This window comes from Trachypithecus francoisi, unplaced genomic scaffold (assembly GCF_009764315.1).
Source record: "Trachypithecus francoisi isolate TF-2019V2 unplaced genomic scaffold, Tfra_2.0 Lachesis_group3, whole genome shotgun sequence".
In the NCBI taxonomy this organism is placed as follows: Eukaryota; Metazoa; Chordata; class Mammalia; order Primates; family Cercopithecidae; genus Trachypithecus; species Trachypithecus francoisi.
In genome coordinates, this window is record NW_022681468.1 from 18,998,696 (window position 1) to 19,024,676 (window position 25,981).

Here is a 25,981-nt window from a genome sequence, read left to right on the forward strand (position 1 = left end):
AATATATTGTATCAAGACTCTCTTGGCCAGGAATGGTGGCTCACGCCTATAATCTCAGCATTTTGGGAGGCCTAAGTGGGATGATCACTTGAGGTCAGGAGTTCAGTCAAGACCAGCCTGTGCAACACGGTGAAACCCCATCTCTACCAAAAATATAAAAATTAGCTGGATGTGGTGGCAGGTGCCTGTAACCCCAGCTACTTGGGAGGCTGAGGCAGGAGAATCGCTTGAACCTGGGAGGTGGAGGTTGCAGTGAGTGGAGATCGCACCACTCCACTCCAGCCTGGACAATAGAGTGAGACTCTGACTCAAAAAAAAAAAAAGAACTCTCAAAATATTCAAATATTCTAAGATTCTAAGTCCAAAAAGAAAGATACAATAGAACTATTTGTCTATACATTAAACTTCTGCTAATTTCAACTATGTTATACCCAGTTATAAATTAAAAAGAGATCAAAATAAAACTCAGAGCCTATTTCCTTTTCCTTTATATAGAAATCTTTCAAGCTCAGAGACTAGACTTTTGAACTAATGTAAACTTCGTGAGGCTTCATGAGACCATTTCCTTCATAGTTCCAGCGCTTAACTCAAAACCTAGTTTATAGAATGGATTCAATAAATATTTGTTAATGAAGCCAAGTGATTAGATAAACAAAATGTAGTATAACAATGCAGCAGAATCCTATCAGGCCATAAAAAGAAATGAAGTGCTGATACATTCTACACATGGCTAAAACTTGAAACCATTATACTAATTGAAATACGTCACAATAGGCCACAAATTGTATAATTCTATTTATACGAAATGTTCAGAATATGAAAATCCTCAGAGACAGAAAGTAAATTAATAACTGGCATGGACGGGAGAACAGGGAGTGACTCCTAAGAGTATAAGATTTCTTTGGTGGGAGATGAAAATTTTCTGAGTGTGGTGATGGTTGCACAGCTCTGTGAATATACTAAAAATCGCCAAATTGTACACATTACAAAGTTGAATTTTAAGTTATGTGAATTTTGTGTCAATAAAGCAGTTATTTTATACAAGATTAAAAAATAAAGATTTGTTAATGAATGAGGAGATTAGAAGCAGTATTCAGTAGTTGGGGTTGTTGAAGACTGGTACAAAAAATTAGGAGAACTGATGGCTGACACCCTGGAATCCAAAGAAAGAGTGAGAAAAATCATAAAATCCAGACACAAAGGAAGAAACAGTCCTACATACTTTACTGACTCTAAGGGATAATAGCACAGATACGAAAACAATTGGCAGTAGCAAATGACTCTGAGTCATTAAGAAAATATTGAACTTTGTTCAATATATGTCATTTAATAAAACTCAAGGAGGGAGCTGTACAAGGCACTCTTAAGATATTTTTATTGGACAGGATTAAAATATCATTCTCAGAACCCTTAGTGCCCTCATATGCTAGATTTCCTTTTCAAAACGTAATCTTGATGATATAATAACATGTAACTTAAACCTCCCTTCCCTTCAAAACATCCTTGGTTCTACTCAAGGACCTCTAATTCCATAGTATCTTTTGTAGACACAGAAAGCATGCGTTTTCTTTGTCTTTGTGATGTATTACACCTTCCAGTGCAGAATTTTAATATATTCCACATATCATATCTTCCTGTTTCGGTTACAAAACAGTACAGAATTGGATCAGCAACACAATTTAAACTTGTTAATGCAACCGTGATTCTATACATTGTGTAAGTTTGCTTCCCAGACTTGCTGTGGTCTTTGAAGTTCATATCATGCTCTAAAATGCAGCGAATCAGCAACATCACATGAAAGGGAGTAAAGCATAAGACAAAAGTAACTGTGATGCTGACAAGTAATTTTATGATTCTCTTCTTTTCCTTGTTTTCCGTGGCTTTATTGTGCCGCACAGCTTTGTAGACTTGCCGGTTGCAGATCAGGATGGTGACCAAAGGTATTGCATAGCCTGTACACGTCCTGAACAAGTTGAGGTTGATTTGCCATTTCTCTAAAGGGTATCTGTCATAGCATAAAGTAAAATTAGATTTTTTGACATCGCAATATTCAACAACTGTTTCATCTTCCCACAACATGACAGCATTGAAGATGGTCTCCAGTGTCCAGATGGACAGGCTGACCATGAGTGCAAATTTTCTTGTCCTTAGGAAAAAAAACTTCAAAGGGTAGACAACAGCCAAATACCGATCAATGGCAATGCAGGCGAGGAACGCTGTGCTGCTGTAAAAATTCATGTACGTGAGAAAAGCACTCCCTTTGCACAAGGCAGGAGAGAAAGTCCAGTTGTCTTTATTCCAAGTATAATCAATCCATAAAGGGAGAGTTAATGCATAGAGCAAATCTGATAGTGACAAACTGAAGAGGTAAATTCCTAGTTCACTTTCCTTCTTTGCTTGCAGGAAAGACACACATAGAGATCCAATATTGGCTGGAATGCTGACTATAATCACAAAGATGTAAACAATGGGAAACAAATAGTGATCCAGGTCATGCTGTTCTTCAATACATGTGCTGTTCATTTTTTTTTAAGGTAGCAATTATATTAGTTCTTAGAAAGTAAACAGAAAAGTCTTGTCTCGTTGTAGTTCGTTTTGAACATCCAATTCTCTTTTACTGAGAATTCTTTTTCAATTTTTCTTTGTTGTCTAAAGTTCTAATTAATTCATCAATGCTTTTAAAGCGTGGACATAGATCAATTTTTACACAGATATCAGCAGTTGGAAGTCAAAATCCAGGCTCCTGGCAGTTGGCTAAAGGGGTCAATTGAATTTAATAAACAGAAGTCCATGTGTTCATTATCACAGAACGCTGACAAGCAGCCCACAAGGATCAACTGAGGCATTTGTAAGTGTACATGGAGAGTTGTCCGCAATTTGTTTTTCTTCATAAATCTCACAGTAGATTGGTGCAAACATGAATATACAAGGCTTTGTTTTCACAAGATTGGTATTTCCTTTTAAAATTCCTTTCTTTCTGTAATGAAAGATGAATTAAAATTGTTTAGATGTTTAAGATACATAAGTTCATTACAATCATGATTTTGAAATAATCCCTTTTTGCTTCATTTATTGAAGATATTGAAAATGCATTAAGTTACAGTGAGGGTGTTTAAAATGGGAAAATTACCCTTAGTGACTTCAGTAAATAAAGTCAAGCCAAGATATTTTACTTACTTCAAATAAGAATTACCTGAGGCATGCTAGTTTAGAGTGAATTATATTTCTCAATGGACATAACCCAATAACACAAAATTCAAGTTAAAAAGTCATTTTAGCAGCTAAAGATAAAAAAATCTGTTATTGACACTTCTCAAAAGAAGACATTCATACAGCCAACAGACACATGAAAAAATACTCATCATCACTCGCCATCAGAGAAATGCAAATCAAAACCACAATGAGATACCATCTCACACCAGTTACAATGGCAATCATTAAAAAATCAGGAAACAACAGGTGCTGGAGAGGATGTGGAGAAATAGGAACACTTTTACACTGTTGGTGGGACTGTAAACTAGTTCAACCATTGTGGAAAACAGTGTGGCAATTCCTCAAGGATCTAGAACTAGAAATACCATTTGACCCAGCCATCCCATTACTGGGTATATACCCAAAGGATTATAAATCATGCTGCTGTAAAGACACATGCAGACATATGTTTATTGCAGCACTATTCACAATAGCAAAGACTTGGAATCAACCCAGAAGTCCATCAATGATAGACTGGATTAAGAAAATGTGGTACATATATACCATGGAATACTATGCAGCCATAAAAAAGGATGAGTTAATATCCTTTGTAGGGACATGGATGCAGCTGGAAACCATCATTCTCAGCAAACTCTCGCAAGAACAGAAAACCAAACACTGCATGTTCTCACTCATAGGTGGGAATTGAACAATGAGATCACTTGGACACAGGAAGAGGAGCATCACACACTGGGTCCTATTGTGGGGAGGGGGTGGGGGGAAGGATAGCATTAGGAGATATACCTAATGTAAATGACGAGTTAATGGGTGCAGCGCACCAACATGGCACGTGTATACATATGTAACAAACCTGCATGTTGTGCACATACATGTACCCTAGAACTTAAAGTATAATAAAAGAAAAAGAAAAAAAAGAAAAAAAAATCTGTTATTTGTCTGTGATTGATAAATACTTTTGCATGTGTGATCAACTGTATGGTTATATGATTTCAAATTTCTAATTTCATATGCAATCTAGGTGTATGGCATTTTCAAAACTCACCCTATTATCCAAAGAAATACTATAATAGAAATACAATAAAGTTTTAGAATTTTAAAATGTAGCAGTTTGTTAAATCTTAGCATATAATTAGACAATCCTACTTCTGTTTATCTTTTTGTTTCCTCTGTAGACTAACTAACTTTATTTTTCTTATACTTTTATAAATGAGAGGACAGAATGTTCTCAATTCTGGGTAAAATCTTGGAATCATTAATTTCCATCTTTATATCTGATGGTTTATTAGGTTAGTGTCTTTTTAAAGCTCTGATGTTATAGATTCACATAAAAGTAAAGGTTCTATCCTTCTCACCATACTGGAGTAGAGAAATATTTTGTCTATATCCCTTTGCTGCTGAGGCTTACTGGTGGCTTAGATTATTTACCTGGTGAATATCTTCACAGAAAGCTTTGTAGAAACACTATTCAGGGCACCAGAATCACTCCGTCTCAACTGTTGATTAATCCTGAGCACAAAAAGACCTGCCATCACAAGTCACAAGAATTCTACTAGCAGAGTAAACCATATGGGAGAATATATCATATTTCACTCTTAAGCAGAGAACTAAAACTCCTGAAACCTTTTAGCTTTATCAACCTGAGAAACAGGAATAAAATGTGAAAAACAGCCTTTTAAATAAATAGGGAAGCTTCCAAAGGGGGGTAAAATTCATGATGGAAGAAAGGAGGTGGGAGCTGCTATCAGGGAGGTGAGTGAGCGTTGGAGCTCTGGATGGCCTGAAGGCATATGAATCACTAGGGATCCAATTGCTAGGGATCAGAGAAACTAGAGCCAAAGCTTGGGCCTATGCAGGTAAGAAGGGGTCCTTGACCATCCCAAACACATGGGATCCAGGAACCTCTGCTGTCAGGGAAAGGGTGAACTAGAAAATAAACAAAATAACAAATTCCACAGAGATTTGCAGACAGTAGAGAAAAGATGGCAATTTCCCTGCCTCTGCTTGGTTTCTGTGAGGAGTTACAATAAAAAATTCTACCCTAAGTAGTAGTGACCTGTGGGGTCCTCACTTGGAAACTGGGTCTGGGTCTACATTATTAGTTTGGTCCTACAAACTTCAGGCCAACCTACATGTTCAACTTCATTAGTCATCAGAGGAATTCAAACTAAAATTAAAATGATATACCACCACACACCCAACAGAATAAATAAAATGAAAATAAGACAAAATATCAAGTGTTAGGGAGGAAATAGAACGCCTTGACTCACATGCTGTTGATTAAAAAACCACTTGGCACTTATGCATGCCATATGATCCAGCAATTCCACCTCTAGGTATTTGGTCAACATAAATGCATACATATGTTAACCAAAAGACAGGTACTAGAATTAGAATATTCACAGTAACACTACTTGTAATATCCCCTAAATAGAATGCCCATTAGCAGTATAATAGATGAGTAAATTGGGATATAGTAACACCGTTGAAATCTGCACCTCAGTGAATAAATTATTGCTACATGCAATCACATGGTTGAAAATCACAAATATAATGCTGAGTGATAAAAAATGACACAAAACAGTATGTATTACCTGATATAAACCAGGCAAAGTTTATCTATGGTATTAGGAGTCTGGGTAGTGGCTACCTTTGGGGAAAGGCTGGGTGCTGCTGAAGAGGGCATGAGGAGGACTTCTGAGATTTGGTAATGTTCTATTTCTTGATAGGGGTGGCTGGTTCCACAAGCATGCTCAGTTTGTAGAAATGCATCAAGTTGTACACTTAGGATATGTGCATTTTGCTGCATGTGTATTGTATTGCAATGAAAACATTCAAGAGTGGAATCGAAAGGCTGTGTGAGATGGCATGTAGAGCATCTTGACAAACAAACATCTGTTTTACCTGCAGATGGAACATACATGCCTTCCTAAGACATTTGATTTCATTTGTATCCTCATATATAAAATGTAATTGAGAGAAAAAAAATAAATAAATAATTTACATAATTATGAAAATACATTCACCAAAAATAAAGGTTAACTATATATGAAAAAATAAATTCTAAATTCTAGGCTCCTGGAAGAATTAGACGCAGATCCCCCCTTGAACAAGTCCTCTTTAACTCAGGCCTCAAAGAATCCTACAGATAGAGTTCCAACAAATATGACCTTATTCACACACACACACACACACACAAACACACACAGAGAGAAATGAGTAACTACGTGTGAGATTGAGCAGAAACAACAAAGTAAACCAAATCCACAAAATTTTAGAGATAAGATTAATATATATAACACAAAATAAGTATGTTTAATAAATAGGGAAGTGGCCGGGCGCGGTGGCTCAAGCCTGTAATCCCAGCACTTTGGGAGGCCGAGACGGGCGGATCACGAGGTCAGGAAATCGAGACCATCCTGGCTAATACGGTGAAACCCCGTCTCTACTAAGAAAAATACAAAAAACTAGCCGGGCGACGAGGCGGGCGCCTGTAGTCCCAGCTACTCGGGAGGCTGAGACAGGAGAATGGCGTGAACCCGGGAGGCGGAGCTTGCAGTGAGCTGAGAGCCGGCCACTGCACTCCAGCCTGGGCGGCAGAGCAAGACTCCGTCTCAAAAAAAAATAATAATAATAAATAAATAAACAAATAGGGAAGTATGTTAAATAAATAGGGAAGATTCCAAAGGGGGAAAAATTCGTGATGGAAGAAAGGAGGTGGGAGCTGCTATCAGGGAGGTGAGTGAGCGTTGGAGCTCTGGATGGCCTGAAGGCATATGAAGGAACTCACTAGGGATCAGAGAAACTAGAGACTGTGTTTAAAGAAACAAAATAAGGGATTTAAAAACATGAGTAAGGAGGAAGTGATTATTAAAAAATGACAAGCCATATTTTTAGAAAGACTGAAAAAGACTTTCTAAAAATAAAAAATATAATAATTTAAATTTAAAACTCAACACAGGGACTAACCAACTGATTAGATCCAGCTGAAAGGAAAATCAGTATATTGCAGGATAGAGATAAAGAAGTAACACAAAATTATCAGCATGTTAAGGAGAGGGGAAAATATAAAAGAGATATGGAGAAAAGGTGAAAAGGGTAGCATATACATAATTGGAATTCTATAAAGATTGAAAAGAGAGAATGTTGAAAAGGCAATATTCATAAAGATGATGAGCTTTCTGGAACTGATGAAGGAATCCTGAGGATGGATGAAGAATCCTCATATATCTTCAACCCTCATGGAATCCACAGATTTATGAAGCTTAGAAAATCTCAAATAGGATTAAAAACACAAAAATGGAACCCTATACTTAGACACATCACAATAAAATTGCAGTTCGCCAAAGACTAAGGAAAAAAGAGCCAGAGAGGAAAGATGGACTACCTATGAAGGATGGAATTTAGACGGACAAAGGACTTCTCAACCGCAATAATAGACAGCAGAAGATTAAAAGTTCCAAATTGCTAAGAAAATATACGTCATCCTATAATTATATACTCAACAGAACTAAATTTCAAGGACCAGAGGAAGAATTAGGACATTTTCAGATAAACTACCACTGAGAACATTTACATCCAAAATCCTCACTAAAGAAACTTCTAAAGGATATAACTGAAGTAGGAAAAGGACACTAGAGTCATGTCTGAGATGCAGGAAGGATTGAATCAGCCGCCGCGGATGGGACTTTGATGCACACACACCACGTCCAACACTAGGCTCGTGTGTCTTGGGGAGAACACCTGAATCATGAAAACATCCTCCCTTAAGACCAGGACCGAGAAAGTCGGGTAATGGGCAGTGTGTACCTCTTCCTCCTCTGTTTGTGTTACTCAATAAATAGGCATCATTTTCTTTAAAAATGGGATGATAGATTAAATGAAAAAAATGATTTTTAGAAAGGTTTATAAGGTTTTCAATGGAATACATTTCTCTAGCTGTAAAAGCATTTCCTGCCTTGACTTAACCACAAGACAGGATGGGTTGATGAAGCAGACAGAGGCCCTCTTCTCTGTAGTGACGCAGAGGCAGTACAGGCTTGTGGTTATGAGCGTGGGCTCTGGAGACAATTCAAATGCCTCTCAACAGCACTCTGGGCCCATCTGTGTTGCTTCACCTCTCTAAGTTCCCGTTTTCACATGTGTAAGTTTCTAAGATTGTTGTGAGGGTTAAATGAAATGACATATGAAGCAAAGTTCCTAGCACATGGGAAGCATTTACCGTAGGTTAGCTGGTAATATTGTTTTAATGACATTGGTAGTGTGCTCCAATCTTTGTGCTGTCCCCTACATTTCCTGAAAAGAAATAATCCTTAGCCATCTAGCCAGAGCATAGCAGAAAAGCTGGAGGTGCTCAGAGTGTAATTTGTATGGTAACATTTCACGTATAATATCAAGCTCTGCAGATAATAGTTGTTCATTTAATTTGGGTGGATTTGAGATTTTCGTGGAAAACTGTATATAATTCCTATTACAGTATTCATATATCTTTTCAGATATTATTTTGGCTCCTTTAATCAAATTTTGAGAAAATTGTTTTTAGAATCAGAATTGAGAAATTTTGGTGAGTTTTTAAGTTTTAAATTTTTACCAGATGTCAAAAAAGACAATCTACAGTATATTAAAGTGTATCTATTCTTGAACAGCTCTAATAATAGTACACATCATTGATGATGATCAAAAGTAAAATATTTTCCTACAGTGTTATAGAAAATGCTTGCTTTCATTTATCAGTTTAATAGTTACTTATTAAGACTCTACTATATATTTCAGGCACTGTGGTAGTCACTTATTAACTAATAATTATTACTTGACATTTATTAATACTGGAAATATCGTTCCTAACATCACATTTTTTTCTGATGGATATAAAAAATATTTACTGGACCATTGTACAGATGAGGGATTGGTGCCAGATAGCTGTAAAGCCAGGAGGTGGTAGGCTTCTTCCTAAATACTGAATCAAGTTTGCCAAAGCACTCTTTCCTGAAAAGAAAATAAAGTATGAACAACCGCCTTTTTCTATATCTATAGTTTTACCTAATTAGTTCTAAATTTAAAGTTTGGCCCTTTACCACTGCTCAAAGTAGAGGAAACCATGTGTCTTCCTCACTTCTTTCTCTCTTATAATAATTTGCATTACTACATTTATACAGCCTAAACCAGGTAGAATGTTGCGAACATCGCTGACAATTATGCCAAAGCATGTTATCTATTTTAAAATCTTATTTTATTTTTTAATCTTATACTTACCCATGTTTCTTCGGGTGATGCGTTTGTTGACCGAGGAGCTTGATAAATCTGTGCCTGCATCAAGTCAAGAAGAGAAACCAACACTGCTGAAGGGACAGGAAATTGCACTCATATTTCACCACAAACCAATGAGGAAGTAGCATCTCAATGAGAAGGACGTGCATTATCCAAGTTTGAAGCAAAAACTCTCTTAAATACTTTTAAAGATGTTTCTATTTATTGTTTACTGTACTGTAATTTTTATAACTCACTTGTCTCATTGCATCTTAATTACAAGTGTGTACAGATACTATATGCCCCTTACTTAATGGAATATATGTTAAATATTTTATTTATTTCTTCATTCATTAATTCAATCATTCATTCACTCATCATGCCAGCAGTGTGCGGGGAGATGTATACGAACTGGCTATCAACCAAAAGGAGTTTTTTTTTTACCTAGTAAAGGAGAAAGACATGTTTAATAATGATTGTAATGCAATGGCAAAATGAAGAAGTACTTCAAGAGGGGTACAGGTAAAACAGAATGAGCCATTTGGATGTGTGAGATAGGGGAGGATATTGTAGACAGATTCAGGGTGATGAAGTTCCTGGGAGAAAAGGGAGAATTGAGGTTGAGGGGTTTAATGATGGCTATTGTGCTGTTTAAGGCTGGGGTTAAGGTAGCCAACTTCATACAGTCTTTTTTTTTTTTTTTTGAGACTAATGGGATTGGATATATAGTATTTGATTGTAGAACTATTTTCTCCTTTGATTCTCCTCTTGGAAACAGAGATGGCTAGGAGCAATTGAACTAACTAGCTGAGACAAATAATTTTATGAAACTTGAAAATTTTATTTGAGAAAGATTTTTATTGTTATTACAAAAACTCTTGTACTTTAGCAAGTTAAAATTAATGCCAAATCTATAAGCGGTTTAATATGAAGTGAAATTAGCTCCTATAACTTTCTTGCTATTGATATATAAAAAAGTCAGAAATATCACTTTTGAATCTTGCCCTCATAAACTTTTATTATAAATGAAGGGAAAATATTATTTAAAAGAACATAATTGATTTGGGATGAAAACATTTGACCTAATTTTAAAGATGTAATCAGGACATTTTGAATCTGTGTTTGTAAAACGACATTAAGGGTTGTTGGTGGTGGTGGTGGTGCTTTTTTTTTTCTTTTCTTCTCCTACCCGAGATGGAAGAGATGAGCCTGTATATAAGCAAGGCTTTTCATATTGAAGTTGATCAGGGTATATCAGGAATGTAAAGATTTTCAATACTTCCTTTGTAGGTCTTTCTTTAAGAATAATAAAACTAATACCTTACATTTATAAAGTACAGGAAAGTTTATAAAGTAATTTAGCATATAGTAAATCACAAATCAGAATGTTATTGAAATAATAAAAATTATAAAGTAAAAAATTAATAATAAATGTCTTGAACATTTACAAAAATGAAAGTAATGATTTCAGTTTACTCGAGACTCTAATTCAAAATTCTCATTTTCGCTTGGTTTTGTACATCTGCTTATCTCTGGTTTCTTTTTTTTTTTTTTTTGTTGAGACGGAGTCTCGCTCTGTCACCCAGGCTGGAGTGCAGTGGCCCGATCTCAGCTCACTGCAAGCTCCGCCTCCCGGGTTTACGCCATTCTCCTGCCTCAGCCTCCCGAGTAGCTGGGACTACAGGCGCTCGCCACCTCGCCCGGCTAGTTTTTTTTTTTTTTTTAGTAGAGACGGGGTTTCACCGTGTTAGCCAGGATGGTCTCGATCTCCTGACCTTGTGATCCGCCCGTCTCGGCCTCCCAAAGTGCTGGGATTACAGGCTTGAGCCACCGCGCCCGGCCGTTATCTGTGGTTTCTATACACGGGATATCTTTTTTTCAGTTCGGGGTACAAGGGCATTGTTATGTAGGTATTTCATTACTCTCATAATCTCTTATTTTATCTGAATAGACTATACTTCTGCTTTTAGGGAAAGGATTTTTTTCATGTCCATATCACATATGTATGTAGTTTGCTTTTCAAAAAAAAAAGGTTGTAGTTAAGAAACATAAGAAACACAAACTTTCATTTCTCCTGATTTAACAGGAGAAAAAGCTGGAGCTGAGCTATGCTAACACCTTGCCAATTCTATACAATAAGAAATTTACCAGCTTTTAAGAAATTTGCTTCTTAATATGGAAAATATGGCAATACTGTATTTTCAATGATAGGGCTACCTTTTTTAATGAATGGTTACAAATTTTAAATCGAGTCACTGTGACATTTTAACAACATAACGATGAGATAAAGACAGTAAGTAGTTATTCAGAACACTGCCTTAAAGGGGTTGGCATTTCTGACCAGTCCATTATTTGGTCTTCTTGTGGTCACAAACTGGGGACCCAACACTGGCCAGTTGGGCTACTCATCGTGTAATGGGGAGGAGATTGTGGATCTACCTGGTTCCAACTTCTCCATGGGGCAGACAGTGCAAGAGTGTGGTCTACTGATGAAGGTGTCCTTTGTGAGACCACACTATCTGCTAGGTGTAGTTTCACTAGTTAAAGCAGCAACTAAATACGGCAAGGTAAGATTTTGAAATCATGCTATATTTTCCCAGCCACATTTCTTTTCCCTCTAGCCCTACCCTGACACTATCAGTGAACCATTTTGCATTTATTACCTCGAGGAAATTTCTGGCACAAGCAGGGAAAAAAAAAAAGACAATGTGAATTTTGAGTTTCAAAAGATTTAGGGAACTCAAGGCCATGGAAAAGACTGAGGCACAGACACTACGCTTGGGAGAATATGGGTTGAAATAAAGTAAAACTTCCCAGCCCCCAAAACTGAAAAAGATTGTCCTGCTTGGTGGGGGTTGGGTTTACCGTTGTGAGAGAGGAAGTATGTTCAAGAGCTTAGATGTGGTCAGTGCTTGAGAAAGGGGCCCTGCATCTTGATTGCTGTCCTCACTTCCAAGCAAGCCCTGAGGTAGGGGTGGGTGATAAACACCCTAGATGAGTTGTGTGATCTGCGGAGGAGAGTGAACCTGTTCCTCATTTCCAAGGAGAGACTCAGGAGTATGTACCTGAGAGACCTCACTGTTGTAGTTGGGTATGGTTTGTTTGCTTTTACAAAGCTGGTGTTGATTTGATTCCCAGTGTGGCAGTAGTAGGAGGTGGGGCCCAGTGGGAGATGTTTGGACAATGGGGGTAGATCCCTCCTTAATGGCTTGGTGCTGTTCTGAAGTAGTGAGTGAGTTCTCTCTCTGGATTAGTTATCTCAGGACTAGATTAGTTCTCCAGAGAGTGGGCTGTTGTAAGTGAAGGGGTGGCCTGCCCCTCCACACCTGTGGGCATTTCTCATTAGGTGGAACCAGAGACTTGAGAAAAGAAATGAGACACAGAGACAAAGTATAGCGAAAGAAAAAGTGGGCCCATGGGACCGGCGCTCAGCATACAGAGGACCCACGCCGGCACCGGTCTCTGAGTTCCCTTAGTATTTATTGATAATTATCTTTACCATCTTAGAAAAAAGGGAAGTAGCAGGATAATAGGATCATCGCAGGCAGAAGGTCAGCAGTAAGACATATGAATAAAGATCTCTGTGACACAAGTTTAAGGAAAAGTGCTGTGCCTTGATATGCACATGCAAACATCTCCATAAACCTTTTTAGTGCATAAAGAGCAGCATTGCGCCAGCAAGTCCCACCTTTCGCCCTAAGGCGGTTTTCTCCTTTCTCAGTAAACAGAACATACAATCAGGTTTTACACGAGCTGTTCCATTGCCCAGGGACGGGTAGGAGACAGATACTTTTCTCTATCTCAACTGCCAAGAGGACTTCTTTCCTCTAATACTAGTCCTCCTCAGCACAGACCCTTCACGGGTGTCAGACTAGGGGACGATTAGGTCTTTCTCTTCCCACGAGGCCATATTTCAGACTATCACATGGGGAGAAACCTTGGACAATACCCAGCTTTCCTAGGCAGAGGTCCCTGCGACCTTTGGCAGTGTACGTGTCCCTGGGTACTTGAGATTAGGAGAATGGTGATGACTTTTCACAAGCATACTGCCTTCAGGCACTTGTTTAACAAAGCACACCCTGCACAGCCCAAAATCCTTTAAACCTTGAGCCACCACAGCACATGTCTCTTGCAAGGACAAGGTTGGGGGTAGGGTCACAGATTAACAGCATCTCAAAAACAGAACAAGATGGAGTCTCTTATGTCTACTTCTTTTTATATAGACATAGTAACAGGCTGATCCCTCTTTCTTTTCCCCACAGTAAGAGTCTGGATACCTCTCTGGCCCTCTTTGCATATGTCCACTTTCCTTTGGATTTTCTCTGCCATGCTGTCTCACACCATATGCAAAAATTAACTCAAAATGGGTTAAGACTTAAATGTAAGAACTGAAACTGTAAAGCTGGTAGAAGAAATCATAGAAGAAAACTCCATGACATTGGTCTGGGCAATGATGTTTTGAATATGGCCCCTAAAGCACAGGCAACAAAAGTGAAAATAGACAAATGGAATTACGTTAAACTAAAAAGCTTCTGCATATCCAAAGAAACAGTCAACAGAGTAAAGAGACAACCTACAGAATGAGATAAAATATTTGCAAGTCACACATCTCAGGGGTTAATATCCAAAATAAATAAGGAACTCAGCTCAATAGCAAGAAAATAAATAACCTGATTAAAAATGGGCAAAGGAGCTGAATAGACATTTCTCAGAATACATATAAAAGGCCAACAGGTATATTAAAAAATGCTCAAAATCACTAATCATAAGGGAAATGCAAATTGAAAACATAATATTGAAAGAGATCAAATGAAGAGACTAAGAGGCAGAAATGAAGTCCACAGGCAAACAGCCCGGGCGGCGCCCTGAGCCTAGTTAAAGATCGACCCCGGACCTAACCGATTAAGGTTATCTATAGACTCCAGACATTGTAAGGACAAACGTTGTGAAAGTCTCTGTCCTGCTCTAATTACCAGTGTCTGCCACATATCTTAGTCCTGGGCCCAGTACAAACACAATCCTTTATTTTGTCCCGACTTCCTGAACCCAACACATCCCCTACCCACACATCTCAGAAACACCACCTAGAGAGCCCCTGATAAGGTCACAACCGTTTGTAGTTTTACTAAATGCGCGGGAACAAATAGAAAACTGTTAATTGTATTAACCAATTACCAGTTGTGATGCTGCAACCAAAAGAATTCCTTTGTACCTCTGTAACCTTACATATCCTGTATGCATTGGGCTATAAAAAGCGGGCATATGCATCATTCGGGGCCCTCTTGTATGTTATAGAACGGAGGGACCAAGTTCGAACTTGCATTAAAGATCCTTGCCGCTTGGCTTTGACTCTGGACTCTGGTGGTCTTCTTCCGGGAACAAACGGTCTGGGCATAACAATATCACCTCACACTTGTTAGAATTGCTGTTATCAAAAAGAGGAAAGAAGATGTTGTCAGGGATATAGAGAAAAGGGAACCCATGCACACTGTTAGTGTGAATGTAAATTAGTTTAGCCATTGTGGAAAACTTGCAGTTCCTCAAAAAATTAAAAATGGAACTACAATGTGATTCAGCAGTCTCACTACTGGGTATATTTCTGTTGGAGAGCATTGTAATAGATGTTTCAAAAATATTTTGAGTGGTGAGAACCTCTTGTACAGTCATTTTCTTCATGCCTGGGGCCTGGAGCTAGGTGGATTCTAAAATTCTTTTCCTGGCAGGAGTGCAATAAAGTAGGTATTTGCAATCCAAAGAGGAGTAGAAATATTATAGGTAAAGCATAGGAGGACAATACAATTTCCTGGAATTCCTTTATTTGAGAAAATCTATGCTGTAACAATTACCAGCAAAAGGACTACAGGTGGTGAAGGCAGTTTTTACAGTGGAGAAATGCAGACACAGAGACTGACACTTCTTTGCAATTATCACATCAGCTTTGGATCATAACCTAGTGTGTCCATCAGGGTTCCTTGCTGCAGGTAACAGAAACCATCTGTGGGTAACCTGAGAAGAAAATGAATGACTCAGAAAGAAAGAAATCAGGATATGGAACAAATCGATGCAGAAACTTCAGAATAAGACTTGTAAAATGGGTTAGAGTCAAAGGACCAAAAAGACAGCCAGGTCACTCTGTCTGAGCATTCAGGTAAGAATGGCACTGCTTGATCACGCTGCTTTAGGTATCTGAGGCCACCACTGACGAAGCCTCTATGCAGCTGCCTCTTCTGGACTCTGATATGGCTCTTGTGGGATTTCTCAACTGTGCATACATCTAGTTACTCTTCCAAAGTCAAATTTGCAGGTTCAAGGAACTGATTGAGAAAGCCTGGTCATTGTCAGAGCCTGTACTGCTAGGGACAGTAAGAGAGAGCATCTAGTTCCTTTACTTCTGAAGGAGGCAGAATTCTCCTTCACACCAAGATTCTCACTATGAGGAATCAGCCACACATGACATGGATTTGGATGACTGTAGACAACAACCCAGAAAAAGAAAAATTGAGACCAATAGAAAGACAGGAATAATCTGCTTTTGCAGAATTAATTGTGGGGAAAGCAGTAAACTCAAAAGTTATACTATAGTTACATAGGTATGTCATTTGTTATTATTTATATAAGCACTCATATAACACATAGGATGTGTGGGTCACTCTTCTAAGTGCTATATAAATATTAGCTTGTCCAATGTTCACATTAATGTATTGCCATCATTATCTCTATTTTATGGATGGGTAAATTGAAGCCCAAAGAAGTTATGTAACTCAACCAAAATTACACTGCTACAAAGCCATTGGAGAAAGATTTGAAGCCAGGCAACCCAGGGCTCCAGGGCCAATATTCTAACTACTATACTACATTGCTCTTTGCTATAGAAGTCTTTATTTGTAGTTATACTTAAGAAAATGTTCAGTAAGCAATTTATAATTTATTTTATTAGGTGGATTCTGTCCTCTGAATTATTTTCATTTTGTTTATATAAAATTCTGAATTAATAGAGCCTTATTTTAGAGAGAAGTCACTGAACAGGGCAGTGTAACTAACAGTTGCAATCAAGAAACACGTCCAGAGTTGAAAGACCAGACAAATGGCAGATGTTGAATATATACTGAAAGGAATATAAGTCATTCTCCCATAAAGACACATGCAAGTGGATGGTCATTTCAGCACTATTTGCAATAGCAAAGACATGGAATCAACCTAAATCTCTATCAATGGTCTATCAGCGAATAAAGAAAATGTGTTACATATACAACATGGAATACTCTGCAGCTATAAAAAAGAATGAGAAGCCGGGTGCTGTGGCTCACACCTGTAATCTCAGCACTTTGGGAAGCCGAGGCGGGCAGATCATGAGGTCAGGAGTTCGAGACCAGCTTGACCAACATGGTGAAACCCTGACTCTATTAAAAATACAAAAATTAGCCAGGCGTGGTAGCACACACCTGTAATCCCAGCTACTCAGGAGGCTGAGTTAGGGGAATCGCTTGAACATGGGAGGTAGAGATTGCAGAGAGCCGAGATCACACCATTGCACTCCAGCCTGGATGACAGAGCAAGACTCTGTCTCAAAAAAAAAAAGAAAAATTAGATCACGTTCTTTGCAGTAACATGAATGGAGCTGGAGGTCATTACCCTAAGAAGACTAACACAGGAACAGAAAATCAAATACTACATATTCTCACAAGTCAGAGCTAAACATGGAGTACATAAGGACACAAACAACAACGGAACAACAGGCACTGGGGCTGACTTAAGGGTGGAGGGTGGGGGGCAGGGGAGGATCAAAAAACTACCTATCGAGTACTATGCTTATTACCTGGGTAATGAAATCATCTGTACATCAACCCTAGGACATACAATTTACCTTTGTAACACACCTGCACATGCACCCTGAACCGAAAATAAAAGTTAAAAAATATAGCAGATGTTACAGGACAGTTCGAGAAAACACTATACACTCTTATGTCCCAGGGGATTCCTACTTTAAGAACTCAACTATACCTGAAGGTCAAAGCTCTGGGCAATCCAATAAATATGCACATCAGGTCCTCTGATAACCCTGGGTTCTTAATGTACATTAGCTATGATTTGTCTTTAGTTCAACTAATATTTATTGAGTACTTAGCATAGTTTGGGCACTGTGCTTAAGATGTACAAATAAGAAATAAACCTGGCCTCTGCCCTAGAATTTCTGACAGCCTAATACCAAAAACATGGAATCAACCTAAATGCCCATCGATGGTAGACTGAAGGGGAGTTAGACTGATTTATAAAAGTAAAGCCTTTTCCTGAAGTGAGACAACAGACTACTATCCTACTGTTTTATGACAGTCTTGGGGAAAGAAAAAAGAAAAAAAAAAATCCAGACTGCTATTAGAGTTTATCAATACATTTTCATTAAAAGGCAAGCTCTCTGGTCCCTCTCAAGAGACTATTTGATTTTGGTCACATTATTTTATTTAGAAAAAGGAGAGATGGGCCGGGCGCGGTGGCTCAAGCCTGTAATCCCAGCACTTTGGGGGGCCGAGACGGGCGGATCACGAGGTCAGGAGTTCGAGACCATCCTGGTGAACACGGTGAAACCCCGTCTCTACTAAAAAATACAAAAACTAGCCGGGCGAGGTGGCGGCGCCTGTAGTCCCAGCTACTCGGGAGGCTGAGGCAGGAGAATGGCGTAAGCCCGGGAGGCGGAGCTTGCAGTGAGCTGAGATCTGGCCACTGCACTCCAGCCTGGGCGACAGAGCAAGACTCTGTCTCAAAAAAAAAAAGAAAAAGAAAAAGGAGAGATGTGGGGTGGCTGAGGTGTAGTTGTGATACTTAGAAAAATCATCGTGTTTCCTTTGGCAGACCATTTACGAACACTGGAATAGTACAGAGGTCAGTGTGGCCCCTGAGCAACGATAACATGCAAATTCTTGAAGTGTTTCAGATTAAACAGAGAGACAGAAACACTGTCATTTAAAATCTGAAAACCGGGACCTTCCTTTCTTACCATCTTATCTCACTGACCCTGATCCACAGATGCAAGGGAAGCTAAGCATATGATCACTTGTGGGGTAACTGTCATTTTTCTTTATCTCACATCGTGAGCACATTTGATGGCTGTGCCCAGCATTCCAAGGATCTCTGTCAGCTTGTATTTATTGGCCTTTTATTAGAAACTTTCTTGCCTCATGTCTGGTCTCATGAATATAGATCAGAAATTAGAAACAAAAAATATTTATCTGGTAAGCAATTTCTTTGGTAACTGAACTAACAGGAACTACTGGGACTTCCTGGGAGTGAGGCTACCTTTTCCCTTAGAGTTTGTTTCCTCTTTTGTAGATTTCACACATTGCTCAAATATTTGTGGCATGCATTCCAACTACAAGGTGCAACTGAGGGCGGAGAAAAGGGAAAACTTAGTTGGGCAGACAGCTAAAGTTGGTCTTTGGTAAAATTCTTTTAAACAGAAAGACAGCCTGAAAAATCAAGCTACAGGCACAAATAGAGTGGCCTGGGGAAAACTCAGGCAACAGCTGCACTGATAAAGAAAGGAAGGCCCAGCATAGAAGCCTTTTGTTCTTTGTGTGATTAGCAGGTTCCCAGGAAAAAGTTTCTACCCTTTTTCAGGCACATACATGGTGGGCTCTGTGGGAACTTGCATGGGGGTGGAGAGGGTGCTTACCTAGAACCCACCACAGTTACACAAAAAAGAGAAGCTGAACTTTATCCAAGACATACCCACAGCTGCACAAGATAAGGGGAGTTGCACAGATAGCTTTACAGTAAGTTACACGAACAGCTACAGAGATGGGAGGAGTTTCTTATAAAAGCTTTTGGATTCAACTGTAATAGTGGCAACCCATCTGGGACCCCTCTCCACTGCAGACAGCTTTCTTCTTTCATAAAATAAACTCTCTCTTCAACATCACTCTGGTGTCCACCTCCTTCTTTTGGTTGTGAGACAAGAAGCTTGGATAACACCTCAGACAACGAGACCACTGACCACTGACCCGTTTGACAATGATGTGCTAGAGGATGGTGTATGCTGGGTATTCATACATCATCATGCAACTTCCTAATTTTATGTGTAAGGTAGTTTCCTCTGTTATCACCTTGGTATTTCCCATCTAGTCACGGTATTACACGGGTCTTATGCGCTTGTTAAGAGCTGGTAAGAGAAGCTTAACATTCACTTGATCGAATGGTTACTATGGCTTGTATCCACAGGAGCTCCAGCTCATGCTTAATATATTGTGTCAGAACAAATGGATCAGAGTGAATTCTGTAACAGTAAATCCACAGAACTGGAACATTACTGACTTGCATCATAAACTGGTTGCAGTGGGAAGGCAGAGAGTTCAGATTCGTGTTGTACTGGGGAAAGAAGAAACCAAAGAAAATAAGTGGTTCATACACAGGGGACTACTTAACTGATCCAAGCCAGAAGACTACTGAGGGTAAAGGGAGCATTATCAATAATTACGTTCAGACAAAAGTTGTGACTGTCCTTAGTAAACCAGGATAGATGTAATTTAAAAAGAAAGAAAGAACAAACATAGCTAATGTACATTAAGAACCCAGGGATATCAGAGGACCTGATGTGCATATTTACTGGATTGCCCAGTGTTTTGACCTTCAAGTATAATTGAGTTCTTGAAACTTAGATTTAGGTTTGTGGTTAAGGGGCAAAATAATCAGATTCCAAACAGGGTTCTGCAGACAAATCCCACAGATCCTAAAGTCTCTGGGTCTTTTCCTTGCCATTGTGGTATCTCAGGGGCTTGTGTAGGCAATGACAACCAGCTCCATACTTCTGCTAAGAGAAATTTGGGGATCAGAAAATCTTTCTCTGCAGCTCTTCAGAGTCTCTTTAATTTACTTCAATAACAAGGAAATCAGAAATCTCAGGACAGTGCTGGATGTGGCAGAAATTCCAGGGCAATTCACAACTTTCCTACCAATTTAGTTATCTGTCTGGAATCACTTCAACTGACAGTGGAAGATAGTTTATAAAATTGTAGGGGAGGCAAAATTTCACCTCCATCCCTGTAGGGTCCCAGCAGGGCCCTAGTATTAAATTGATTTAAGATATTAATAGACTGACAGGAGAGAACCACACGAATTTGTTTATTTTAAATGGCACGGGGGGCCTCATTAAAACAACCAAACCAAACAAAAATAAACAAACAAACAAAACCTAAAGCAGCAGTTAAGAGTCAATTGCTTATAGAGTGAAATGGACAAAAAACAGTAAGTTGTGAAACATAAGGCAAAGGGGCTTGCGCTAGAGTAATTAATTGGGTAGAGAAGTGACTAGAAAGATAGGGATTAACAAATTTTGTTTGGACAGATTTCCCTCGACTTCAACTTTCTGTTCTTGAAGATAAGAATGTTATTTTATAGGGAAGACATGTTTCACGTGGGAATTTCATCTCCTCCTTTTAAGACACATAATATCCATGAGAGTGATCTTGCACCTGCTGTTTTTAAGTGCCTTTAATTTAAAATAGTCAATATGCCACAGCAGCATATTTTGAGGTGGTATATTATTAACTCCTTCAAGGCTAAAAGCCTTGAATATGCCGGGGTAGTTTCCAGACTGGAGAACCTTCTCAGCTAACATTTGCCACTTGTGGAATGCATTCAATGTACTGAGTGCTTATTAACTTTTCTCTCAGTCCCTCACTGCTGCTCTTCTGGCCTCATCTCATATAAGGGAAAACTCAGGCTCCAAAAGCAAACTGATTTCCACCAAGATAACAATGGAACTGGGACCTGGGGTCCAAGCCTGGTCCTCGCACAAGGTAGATACTCCCTGAGATGCTGGGCAAGAGCCATGGTAGGGCCACTCATTGCCCTCTTCCCTGGGCAGACCTTGGACATCCACCTTCCCTGCGTTAAAGTGCCCCACCAGGTGACGTCGGAAGAGAAGTACATGTGAAATCCCGTGGCTGACCACAGACAGGCGAGCAATAAGAAAAAGCTCGCCGCTTCCTTCCTCAACCCTGCGCTGGCTGCGTCAGTGGCCCTTGACCCGCACTAAAAATGGCGACGGCGGCGTCAGCGTCGGCAGCCTCTCGCCCGTATCTATCGTGGCGGCGACGGGACCCGCCTCCCTGGGCGCCGGAGTCATGTGACCCACACAATGGCTGGGTGGCTACTCTCGGCTTCCCGGCAACGCCGAGTGAAAGCCATGACGGCCGCCGCGGGTTCGGCGGGCCGCGCTGCGGTGCCCTTGCTGCTGTGTGCGCTGTTGGCGCCCAGCGGCGCGTACGTGCTCGACGACTCCGACGGGCTGGGCCGGGAGTTCGACGGCATCGGCGCGGTCAGCGGCGGCGGGGTGAGCGGCGAGCTGTGGGGATACGCGGGGGGCGACAAGAGCCCGCCCCGTGAGGCCCGCCCCACAAACCCCCGCGGCGTTGCCCTGCGTTTCGACCCGCTCCACCTTCGGCCGCACTCTCCTAGGGTGCCCGTCAGCAGGCGGTTGAGGCTTGTGCGCTGCGGGGCTGGGGCGGGTGCTTTCTCGTTTAACACGAACCACAGACGCAGTTAGGTTTGAACGAATGACGATCCGGAGGTCCAGAGAGTAAAGTGACAGGTCTAAGCAGTGAAGAAGCCGGGGCTGGAACCCTAGTCCCAGGCAATGGGCCCCAGGCTGTCTTCATCGCGGAGATGGCAGTCGGGCAGCGTCGCTCCAGAAAGGGCCAAGGAGTGCGGGAGCGTTCGTGTGCGGAAGAGAACGCCCCAGCGGGATTCTTTGGCTGTGTCTCCTCCTTTTGGGGGAGTTGGTGGGTGGTGGAGTCGTAAGTCTCGGGCAGTTGTTAGTGCAGGGTAAGGATGGGCTTCTCCAGAGAGGGTAGCGCCGAATAGGATGTTGTTTGGAGGCAGGACTGGTGCCTCGAGGTGTCTTTAAAAGGAATATAAGCGAGCGGCCTGAAACTACCAGGTACTCCCTCTGGGCCCACGGGCTTCATGGTGGCCAACCTTTGGGTGAGAAGGGTTTTGTTTTTTGGTTTTTGTACCCGAAATTACATCTGGGGCTAATTTTTTTTTTGAAAATGTTAACGTTGAACTCGGGTTTTTGGGGTTGAGATGGATGGAGCTTGCAGCCTTACATTCAACTCAGAACAAGCTTGAATGCCTGCTGCAAGGATGACCTGGTCGGTAGTCTGACCACATGATATAACCTGCTAGGGAAAATTTTTTTTCCCCTGGAGTTAGCTGATCCTTTTTGATGTTTATGTTTTTTTTTTATTCCCTAATTTTCTTTCTTTCTTTCTTTTTTTTTTTTTTTTGAGACGGAGTCTTGCTCTGCCGCCCAGGCTGGAGTGCAGTGGCCGGATCTCAGCTCACTGCAAGCTCCGCCTCCTGGGTTCATGCCATTCTCCTGCCTCAGCCTCCCGAGTAGCTGGGACTACAGGCGCCTGCCTCGTCGCCCGGCTAGTTTTTTGTATTTTTTAGTAGAGACGGGGTTTCACTGTATTAGCCAGGATGGTCTCGATCTCCTGACCTTGTGATCCACCCGTCTCGGCCTCCCAAAGTGCTGGGATTACAGGCTTGAGCCACCGCGCCCGGCCTATTCCCTAATTTTCAATCTCTCCAGCAGTGCTGATGTGTGTTTCAGGGGAAACCTGTGGGTCGATGAGCTAATGCGTTTATTCTTTGCTACTACTATTCTCCTTTTTATGTTTTTGGTCTAAACCTGAAACAGCCAATATTTCATGAAATGGGGCCCCATCTTTTTTATAGCTTTACTTGTGATACTAAATCTAGCGTGAGAGCTTACCGAAAAATGGAAGTCTTTGTTTCCATTAGATTTCTTAAGCCCAGTTTAAAATTACTAAGATGAGAAGAATCATTTCATAATTCAGAGTAGGAAACTCCTATCTAATCTGATAGAATATACAACAATTATTAGTATTCCTGTATAGTGAGTGCATTACTCCTCGTAGGAACTCACTAAATAATGAAAATTCTTGTAACATTATATTTGCATACCACATTAAACTTCTTTGTGGAGTCCTTGGTCCCTAGCCCAAGTTGTGGCAGTAAGTGTTTAGAATGCTGTCATTTAATCTTTATGTCAGAGAGGGAAAGCAGTATGGTACAGTAAGTAGTTAAGAATGTAGGGCTGGGCGCGGTGGCTCACACCTGTAATCCCAGCGCTTTGGGAGGCCGAGGGGGGCAGATCACAAGGTCAGGAGATCAAGACTACACTGCTAACACGGTGAAAACTCGTCTCTACTTAAAATACGAAAAATTAGCCGATCACGGTGGCATGTGCCTGTAGTCCCCAGCTACTTGGGAGGCTGAGGCAGGAGAATCGCTTGAACCCGGGAGGCAGAGGGTGCCATGAGCGGAGATCGCACCATTGCTCTCCAGCCTGGGCGACAGCGTGAGACTGCGTTCATAAAACAAAACAAAACAAAACCCAAAAACCAAAACCAAACAAAACGTAAAGAATATAGACTAAAGAGAAGATTGCCAAGAGTGTATTCTGGGTTCTGCCACTTCACTGTATGACCTTGGCAGGTTATCTATTATAACTCCTCTCTGTCTCACTTTCTTTTTTTGGGATACAGTTATACTTGCATGGTAGGAGCATTGTGAGGATAGACCTAAAGTACTTAGGATGATGTCTTGCACATTACTGATTTTGGTTAATAACCAGTTTCAGGGATTAGGGAAGAGGAAGTTATTTCAAGGCCACTGGATGATGAAATGTTCCCAGGGCTTTTTTCCTGGGCCTGTAAACAGTTCCAGGCCTCATTCAGGCAGTGTGGTTGGTAATCCTATGATTTGTTATTGCTTAATGGTGCATTTTAACATTTGGTTATATTGCCTTTGACTTATGCTGTTGTGTTAGGTGTGGCTATAGGTTTGTAATAGCCTAATTGGTGTGTTTGCCTGAAGCCGATACTTTCTCTGTTAAATGGGAGTGCATAGAGGGCAAAATAAACCCTAGACAGCAAAGCGCACAGTTTTAATGGCATAGTGCAGGACAGGAAGCATTGTTTACCTAGGGTCAAGGATATATTAGTGTGCCTATACAGTGTTCATTTAAAGATTGCCTATTTTGATATTGGAGCCCCTGCTAGGTTGTAAGCTCTTTGAGAAATATGTATTTAAAAAATCTGTATATATAACACTTGCCTTTATTGAGAACTTACTATGTGCCAGGTAATGTGCCAAGTCCTTTACATACATCTAATTTTAGTCTTACAACAGCTGAATGAGTAAGGTAGCCCACTTTACAATAATTTGCCTATGATTACATAGCTTATTAATGATGAAATCAGTTATGTTGCCTGTACCAGTGCAACAAAAGACCTATAAAATATTTAATAAGTGTTTATTGAATAACAAGAATGAGTGTACGAACTTGAATAAGATTCAGTCCATGTCCTTAAGGAACTAAGAGCTGAGTCAGAAAAGTAAAGGAGTGATGAGGATGCAGGGTTCAAAGTGTTATAATAGAGATATGGATCTGGTGCCAAAGGAGCCCAAAGGAGAGGCACTTACATCAAATCAGTGAGCAGGGTCAGAAGGCATCCTTCCTTGAAGAGGTGGAATTTAAGCTGAAAGGTGAATTGGAGTTGTCCAAGAGAGGATGTGGCATGCATTCCAGGCGTAAGAATAGAAAACATTGTTTGATACACCTAGATAGAAGGTGTGAGAGTGATAAGGGTTAAAGTATCAGGGTTAGGAACTGAATAATTAAGGGATTTGGGTGCAAAATTGAGCAATTTGAACTTTATCCTGAAACCTTTTGGGGAAGGGAAGATCTTAGCATGTTTACACAGAAGAGTTTCATGATTACATTTGTGTTTTGGGAAGCTTGCTCTCGTAAGTAGCATGGGAGATAGAATAGAGGGAGAGGCAGAGGGGATGCCCTGAGACCACTTAGGCTTTTCTCATAAGTGAGGAGGGCCTAGGTAAGTCAGTGGGGTTGAAGAGAAGAGGAAGGATTTGAGAGCTATTAAGGATATCTTGGTGATTGAGGGTGCATGGGAAGTTTGGACAAAAGGTGGCCCAAGTTTATGGTGTAGGCAAGTGTTTGTTACTGAGACAGCAAGCTCAGGAAAAGGAGCAGATAGGTGCAAAAATGCTATGTTTGGTTTGGGATATACTGAGGTAGATGAGAAGAGTGACTAGAGAGCAGCTCCATGGGTCTTTGCCTCACTGGTAGGGACTGGGGATGTTTTGGGTGTGAGAACAAGTAGATATGGGCACTACCAGAATGTCAGTGGTAGCGTATGTGAGAATATAAAATAGAAAGTTAAACCCCATAAAAGGGAAGTATTTTGTCCCTGTCATCATACACACACCTGGCAAAGTGTCAGCAGTTTGAACCTAGGACTGTCTGGTTTACAGGCCTGAGGATGTGCTACTGTTTCATGCCAAAAACCGGCCTCTTTTTATTTATTTTTTGATTATATTGCCTGCCAAAGGATAGATTATAGGTCAATTATTGGTTTTGTGATTTCTTTTTTCAAATAGTTGTATGCCATGGTCCAGGCATGATCCAGTATTGGTCCCT

General features: G+C 40.3%; 2 protein-coding genes across 2 annotated transcripts in view; one reads left to right on the top strand and one right to left on the bottom strand.

The window, feature by feature from the left end:
• Window positions 1-1,295: 1,295 nt before the first annotated feature.
• On the bottom strand, window positions 1,296-9,571 carry GPR65 (G protein-coupled receptor 65). The gene is made up of 2 exons (XM_033191688.1): window positions 9,463-9,571; window positions 1,296-2,977 (listed from the first exon to the last, which is right to left on the bottom strand). The coding sequence occupies exon 2, from the start codon at window positions 2,521-2,523 to the stop codon at window positions 1,510-1,512; it is 1,014 nt and encodes a 337-aa protein (XP_033047579.1). The 5' UTR covers window positions 2,524-2,977; window positions 9,463-9,571; the 3' UTR covers window positions 1,296-1,509.
• An 11,119-nt stretch (window positions 9,572-20,690) lies between these two features.
• GALC (galactosylceramidase) overlaps window positions 20,691-25,981 on the top strand; it is a 58,857-nt gene continuing 53,566 nt past the window's right edge. Inside the window, exon 1 of the mRNA XM_033191689.1 lies at window positions 20,691-21,781. Coding sequence (XP_033047580.1) covers window positions 21,587-21,781 — 195 coding nt within the window. The 5' untranslated portion in view covers window positions 20,691-21,586. The remainder of the gene's footprint in view (window positions 21,782-25,981) is intronic.

Excerpts from the sequence above, each read along its gene's own strand:
- GPR65 (XM_033191688.1), bottom strand. The coding sequence starts at position 2,523 with ATGAACAGCACATGTATTGAAGAACAGCATGACCTGGATCACTATTTG.